General features: G+C 38.0%; 1 protein-coding gene across 2 annotated transcripts in view; it reads left to right on the top strand.

The window, feature by feature from the left end:
* The window catches only part of NALF1 (NALCN channel auxiliary factor 1), a 720,118-nt gene extending 712,567 nt beyond the window's left edge, over nucleotides 1–7,551 (top strand). Inside the window, exons 3-4 of one of the 2 annotated variants that reach the window (XM_017868187.1) lie at nucleotides 3,637–3,682; nucleotides 5,407–5,499. In XM_017868187.1, the coding sequence (XP_017723676.1) occupies nucleotides 3,637–3,659 (23 nt within the window). In that variant the 3' untranslated portion in view covers nucleotides 3,660–3,682; nucleotides 5,407–5,499. Of the gene's footprint in view, nucleotides 1–3,636; nucleotides 3,683–5,406 lie in introns of both variants that reach the window. The other variant, XM_017868186.1, reaches the window with a different exon arrangement.
* Nucleotides 7,552–7,903: the final 352 nt, after the last annotated feature.

The raw sequence follows: 7,903 nt of genomic DNA, 5'->3' as shown, positions 1-7,903 counted from the left end.
ATTTAAATAAATTTAAAACAAAATCATATCATCTGCAACAAAGAATAATTTGACTTATTCTTTTCCAATAAGTCAAATTGGATGCCCTTCTTTCTCTTGTCTGATTCCTCTAGGTAGGAATTCCCCTAATAATAAATTCTGATTTTACTATTTCTCTCTACTTACAACATGAGTCATTAATATTATGTGAGATTTTCTTACCTGCCATGCACTGGTCTAAACAATTTATGTGTATTATTTAATTCTCAAAAAGAAAAACTCTGTGAGGTTGGTACTGTAGTGTCAAACAGCAGGTACTGATTCACTAGAGATTTCAAATAGAACAGCTTATAAGCAAAATGTATCAGAACAAAATTTCACTACCCAGAAAATTTGCTTTTGTTTTTTCCTAATGCTAATTTGTGCAATTGTACTTGTTTGAGAAATTATTTTTATTTGGAAATATGTTTTTATAGTTTCTTCAATGCTGAGGAAAAGGTCATTTCTGTAGGTAGGCGGAAAATTTCCTAGGAGATTTGCCCCAGCAGGTTATCTGTGTGCAGGTAGTTTTTGGAGAACTCTCGGGCATGCTACCTATGAGGGGGTGAAGAAGGAGAAATTTGGTAGCGGGAAAAAATCTGAAGCTGGGATGGCCCTTGAGAGATGTCTTGACTTGAGTCAAGTGGGCCCAGCCTTGGGACCCCTAACTCGTTTGGAGGCTGCCCAGGGCCTGAGAAATAGGTCAAGGCTGCTGACTTCAACCAATGGCAGCGTCTGGGAGGCATGTAGGGTGAAACCTTCTGTAAGCAGCACTCCGAGCTAGAGGAGTCTGTGCCCCCAGGTCCCAAGGAGGTCATTGATCTGCTTATATGACCCAGTGACTCTATGTAAGTCAAAGAAATAATGACCTTAGAAGGCTGCATGTCCTTGCTTATTCAGAAATGCATTTGATGGAGAAAAAGGCATCTGTCAGAATTCAAGGCAGAGAAGAATGATGTAGAAAAAAAGAGCTGGAAAATTCTCTAGGCAGTCCCAACCAAAAAGATTGTTTTATGGCTTAAATCCAAAAGAATCGAAGAATAGGTAAGGAGATAATAATCAAAACCTCTTAGAAATTAGAAAGTCGATGCATGCTAACAGATTTGCTGAAACGTAGGAAAAGTAATAGGAAGCAACAGAGAGGAAACAGAGTCAGTCCGATTTACATCCAGACTCAGGGATTGACAACACGAGATGCAATGGAAGAAAGGGCAAAATAAGGAAGACTGGGTGGAAATCAGTTTTAAGAGGCAGTCAGGTCCCCAAATCCCATTCCCTACTCCCATCCCAGAGACTGGGGGCATATTTCTTTCTGGAGGAAACTTTTTCTTTTTGAGGTGACATAGAAAAGGTTGTTGGTATGAGCAACAGTAGGAGGAGTTCAGGGCAGGGGACCACTCTAACCACCAGGATCCAATGCACACCCCCACCCTGAAGCTGAGACTCCTCCAGCCTCATCCTGCTGCTCCCTCCTGCTCCCTGGCCTTCTGCTTCCTGGATGGATATTGGATAGACTTTTCTGGGGAGTCTGATCAACCTAAAGACAGAATTTTAAAAGTTTCTCCATGCTGGCGGGGCACAGTGGCACCGGCCTGTAATCCCAGCACTTTGGGAGGCCAAGGCGGTGGATCACCAGGTCAAGAGATCTAGACCATCCTGGCCAACATGGTGAAACCCTATCTCTACTAAAAACACAAAAAAATTAGCCGGGCATATTGGCGGGAGCCTGTCATCCCACCTACTCCGGATGCGGAGGCAGGAGAATCACTTGAACCCGGGAGGCGGAAGTTGCAGTAAGCCGAGATGGCGCCACTGTGCTCTAGTGTGGCGACAGAGAGAGACTCCTTCTCAAAAAAAAAAGTTTCTCCATCCTAACAGTTCAGGCATGTCATCTCACAGTGCAGCTCACCGGCCACAGTCCTCCTTAGGTGCCCAGACTTCCTGTCCTTTTCATTTTGTGCAGACAACTAGGAATGCATGGTGTTTCCATGAGAAGAACAAGAGACAAACACAAAAGGTGGCAACACAGAGAAAATGGAGGGAATGTATTCAGAGACGGAACGAAACACAACATATAAGGGTACCCCAAATATCTCAGATATCTTAGTGTGAAAAAAACATCAACATGGTCACCACAAAATAAGAACAGTTGCTTCAAAAAGCAACATTCAGATAACACGAAGGAACTCTTGGAACTTAATCCTAGGGGAAAAAGCAAAATTCAGTGAAATTATGTCCCGTGAAAACTCACCAAATTCTCCTGAAACTAGAGTTAAGGGATGAAGTAATATGGAATATTAACAGCAGAGGTAAGAAAATTAAAGGACAAGTTCTGAAGGTCCAACAGCCAAACGTAGGACCAGCGATTGAATAAATCTGAAGAATGATCATTTCTAAATTAGAATTCCATACCCAGCCAAAGATTCAATGAAATGTGAGGTAGAATAAACACATTTTAAGGCATATGGCATCTTGGAAATTCGCCTCATGAGCTTTTCCTACTGAAGGCACTAGAGGTTGTAAACCCCCAGAAGGAGAAAGAAGGGGATGAGGCACAGGATACAGGGAACAGGGGATCTAGCACTGCAGTGCACAGAGCGGTAGAAACTCATCAGGCATGAGGGCAACCTGTCCAGATGGTGGGAGGCTCCAAGAGATATTTCTTCAGAAAAGAACTGATAGAACACCTGATGCAAATGAAAGAACTGGCAATGCATTTGGGTTGAATTAGTTAGAAGAGGAAACGTAACAAGACAAGTATTATCTGTAGGAAAAAAATGAAGCTGTACAGGGATAGAAAATTGGACTTTACTACATGGTTGAACTAAGAATTACATTTATGTCATCCTAATACTGTAAAGGCAACAGCAGGTATCAAAGTTACTATTTATGGAGGAATGGGTGAGGGTTTGGTGGGAAGCATATTTGCTGGAGGAAGGAGGAGAATAAATGTTTTATCTCCACATTTCCTGAGGGGAATGCTAAAAAAATGAAAAATCAAGAAGAGCATAAAACATGTTATTCTCAGAAAAGGAGCTAAATACAAAGCAGCTGAAAGATATGGAAAGATTTGCCTTTGAGAAAGAAGAATTTGAGATGTGGGAGGTGGAGGATTTTTTGTTATTTTGTAAAATACTCTGTGGAATTATTTTATCTTACTATAGATATGTTATTCATAAGTTTGAGTAAAACTTGTTAAAAGATGGACAGGAGAGAAAAAAGAAAGAATATTAATTGTACCAGACAAAAGAAGGGTTCATTTATTGGCCTGAATGAACTGCTTCTATTTTTTTTCTGTGATGACTTTAGTTGTAAATCAGCAAACCAGTTTCTGAGCAACTTTGGAAGAGCTTCTTATTTATATAATGTTGTTAAATATATTCTGATTATTAGCCATTCTAAAATGTTGATCTAAACGGAACTTCTAGATTTCTATTTTGTATAATCTTATTGCTAAACTCCTTTTGTTATAGAATGTAGTATTGGAAACGTATATTTCAGTAAATGATTAGTCTACCACTGAGATATCTTATATGAAAAAAGAAAATATCATACAATTAAAATGTCAGAGCTGAAGACCTCATTAATTCAGTTTTTTTTTTTTTATATTCTACCTAGGCGAAGGTGAAGTTTACCTTTGAATGCCTAAGAAGAAATGAATATTGTAAGCATCATTATAAGGATATCTTGTTCATTTCTTTAAAAGAAACCGAAGATTGAATGTATATTATTTGAGATTCTTTTTAATTAAATAAATAGGTATACTGAGTTTATTCATGTCATAAATGCTCATTAAGTATTTTGTTCAGGCATTCTGCTACATGAGAATGCAAAGCTAAGAATGTATAGTTTATGCTTTTAAATTGACAGATAAGAAAATTGAAATTAAAATGAGCAATTGTGATTAAAAGAAAAATAACAATAATTGCTATAATTAAGGGTTAAGCAAAATGCTAATAGCCCAGGGGTATGAGTACAAGCTTCATACAGGGAGTTTCACTTGAACCACATTTGGAGGATAAATGAAAAGTATGTAGAGGAATTGATGGAGGGCATTTTAGAAAGAAACAGTGGCTTGGCTAGTGATACATGCTTGGGTTCTCTGGGGCCAGCCAATGCTTCAGGAATGTGGGAACATTGAGCAGTGAGCCTGGAGAGAGAGGAGAGACCTTTAGATTTTATTGTTTAGGTTGAAGCAATGAGATACCATTGATAACTATTGTTATTCACAGTAGATGAAATTTTCATGTTATTTCTATGTGCTAGCCACTGAACCAAGCATATTACATGAAAAATCTCATGTAATCCTTATAACAACTCTACTATTATCCCCATTTTTAAGTTTTTCAAGCATGACATTAATATGACAAAATTTGTCTAGAAAGTTCATTCTAACACCCACGAATAAATGGTTCAGTCAAGTAGAAAAAAAAATACACAATGATTTATACAGCTTGCATAAAAATATTCTGTATAATACAGCAAGGTAAAGGATTGGAAAGATTGTAGATACACAGTGGTTTTATTCTTTTCACTACTTCCAAAGTTTTAAAATGTGCATCTGTCAATTTTAAAATAACAACGTGTGTTATCAGAGGAAGAAGAGAAAAGGGGAGGAAGAGTTTCAGCAAGGAGGAAAAAAGTGAAGAGAGAACAAGAGAAGCAGAGAAGACAATTCCTGATAGGCACAATTGGAGGACAGATCAAGTGCGAAGATGAACAGCAGAGAGACTCCTTCGTGATGGTCCAAGCAAAAGATAATGAAGCCTCAATTCAGGCAGACTTCTATAGAAAGCAAATGGAGAAGATGGAGAAAAATAAGAGAAATGTTTAGAAAATAAATCAAAATGACCCGATCACCCATTGGACACATAGATGGTTTTGCCCATTCTCCCAGACAGGGAGAGAGAAGACTTGATGAGGTTTCTGAGGGAAACAATGATAACATGGTTCCTAGAGCTATGACGTTATGATCTGTTGCTTATTTCACTCAGCATAAGTAGCTAATGTCAGTTTATGCATTGCATAAATTGGTCACATTCCTGTTAAAGAAGGAAGGATGGTTGCATGTACTTGATCTCCAAGTTGATCCAGAACCTCAAGTTCTGACTTTTGACTTAATGAAATCTTCTATTCTGTATTCCCAACAACCCAGAACTTTCATGGTATGACTGGCAAGAATATAAAAGAACAACTTGAGAAATCTAACAATACTGGTTTGAGACCATGGGTGACTCTTTATCCAATTGTATTGACTTGATTTTCCTTTAAAAAATGTCTAATTGCCTGTAAGGTTTTGTGGGTTAGAATGTTAAAGCAACAGCTTCACTCTACTATGTCGCAAATGTATTGCCTTCCTGCTGACACTCTGCTTCCTTCTTCCTACAGGGCTTTATGAAACCTTTCTAACCAATGATGAACCAGAATGCTGTGACGTCAGGAGAGAAGAAAAATCAAATAACCCATCCAAAGGGACCGTAGAGAAAAGTGACTCCTGTCACAGGACATCGCTCACAGTGTCATCAGCAACAAGACTGTGCAACAGCAGACTCAAGCTGTGTGTTCTTGTACTGATTCTGTTACACACAGTGCTCACAGCCTCGGCAGCACAGAATACAGCCGGACTGAGCTTTGGAGGCATCAACACGCTGGAAGAAAACTCAACTAATGAGGAGTAACGGAAGGACAAGTGTCACCACAGCAGCAGCTGGCCCGCCATGAAAAATGGCAACTGCTGTCTCATGTAACAGAAACTGGGTGCTTTTACCCTCGAATTACTTATTGCAAGGCCTTTAGGGTAAAATTTAAACAGATGGGCCTGAATCCAAACAAGGACACAACCACAGCTTTTTATTGACTAAAAGGCTGGAAAGTGACTTTAAATTTCTCACACCATTTTATACACTGTGTTTTAATGTTTGGAGGTTTTATTTGCTTTCATTTTGGTTTGGGTTTATTTGTTTGTTTATTTTTTGCACTTGTTAATACAGGATTTATTTTGGGGGATGGTTTCTCAGAGGTAAACTAAGTCTTTTCACTGTCTCTATCTCTCTATATTTCTAGTCATTGTGTGTGTTCATCAGATAGTTCTGTCTTTATGTCCTGTCAGTTTCTATTAGAGGAATGATTGCTATGACCTCCTGGTATAGCAAAAAACAACAACAAAAAAAGAATAAAAAATAAAAAAGACAAAAAAAAGAAAACAACAAAAAATAAAAATAAAAAAAATCCCTAAGTCTCCCTTCTACCCACAGAACCAATACCCTTCCCGGCCTTTCCTTTCCCTCGCCCTCTTCTCATCCCCTAAGCAAACAACATCCGCTTGCTTCTGTCTGTGTAACCACAGTGAATGGGTGTGCACACTTGGTGGGCCTCTGAGCCCCTGTTGCACAAACCCAAAACAGAGCGGAGCCAAGGGGGCCTGGCAGGAGTTCCTTTTTAGCTGAACAAACAAGTGCTCTCCATAATAGGTGGAATCAGACAGTTAACACATTTTTATGTTGAAAACAAAATAAAAGGAAAAAAATTTTAAAAAACACTATCATGAATTGTATTGCTCCAGTTCCCATCCCCAAGTGGCCCAGCCCTTTCTTGCTGGTCCAGTTGGACAGGAGCAGCTATCTAGAATCAGGATGCAGGGAGTGAGGAAGTTTTTCCTTTGACAATGGAGGTGGGCTTTCATTGTGATTTCAGTTCTGTTGCAGTAATATAGGAGCACATTTTGGCCATTGTAATTACAGGGAACAAAGGGATTGCAGACACATATCTGGACTTCTTTTCCTCCCTTATTGTTGTGGAAGAGACACTAGAAATGCTCAAACACCTGCAATATACAGAATATATACAATTTTATTCCAGTATTTCCCTAACATATGGTTTAAAATTATTCCAGGTATACAGTGTATGCAATTCTGCATTATCACAGAGGAACAACTTCTTTTTTAAAAAATAAATAGGTCAGCCATTTTTATTAATGTGCAAAAACTTTATCACTCTAACATGCTCTAGGTAGTTGAGGAAAAGAGGTCTGATCACTCTGTTTGTATTTTTTTTTCTTTGTGGGAACATTTCACCTGCTGAGTGTATATGAATTTGCTTTCTATAAAAGGCTTTTATGAGTTTACAGTAGAATCAGTGGAAGGAAGAGTTAATAAGGGCTGTTTTAAAAAAACAAACAAACAAACAAAACAAATAATTAAAAAAAAAAACATTTTACATTCCTTCCTATTCTTTAACTACACTTGGGAAGTGCACTTCAGATAAGTTTGCAGTGTGACTGAGAGATGAAGGAAATCCATAGAAAAGGTCCTCTTAGCGAACAAAATTTAGTTATTAACTTTATAGCTATGAAATTTCCCCGGGCATTTGTTTTTGTTCAAACAGACTTTAACCTCTGCATCATACTTAACCCTGCAACATGCGTACAGTATGCATATTTTGTTTTGAAAAAAAATGTTTTGTTCCAGTCTGTTAAGAATATTCAAAAATAATAAAGGTATTGCTTAATAAAATTGCTAGAATTGTTTAGCAGTACATGCACAATATTTTACTAGATTCTTTGTTTTAATAGTGTTTTGTTGAGACTGAAAATCCTAAAATGGTCTGCGCAAATACAAAAAAAAAAAAAAAAAAAACACCAAAATGCAAAATTCTCCCGTTTTGTTCCTTTAAAATTTTTTTTTCTGCAAATGCAAAAACATTCACATGTGGACAGACACATACACATAGGCATCAAATTTTAATTTATGGAAACATCGTGCTTTCCTGGGGACACAAGCTGAGGAAGTGAATGGCTCGGGGGAGACACATTAATTGCATGGAATCGTTGACTATGAAACAAACACTTGTAGAAAGGAGCACTTTGGTATCCCTAACCAGTGGCGGA

Source organism: Rhinopithecus bieti, unplaced genomic scaffold (assembly GCF_001698545.2).
Source record: "Rhinopithecus bieti isolate Rb0 unplaced genomic scaffold, ASM169854v2 scaffold_3734, whole genome shotgun sequence".
NCBI lineage: Eukaryota > Metazoa > Chordata > Mammalia > Primates > Cercopithecidae > Rhinopithecus > Rhinopithecus bieti.
This window is presented reverse-complemented; position numbering and strand designations above follow the sequence as displayed.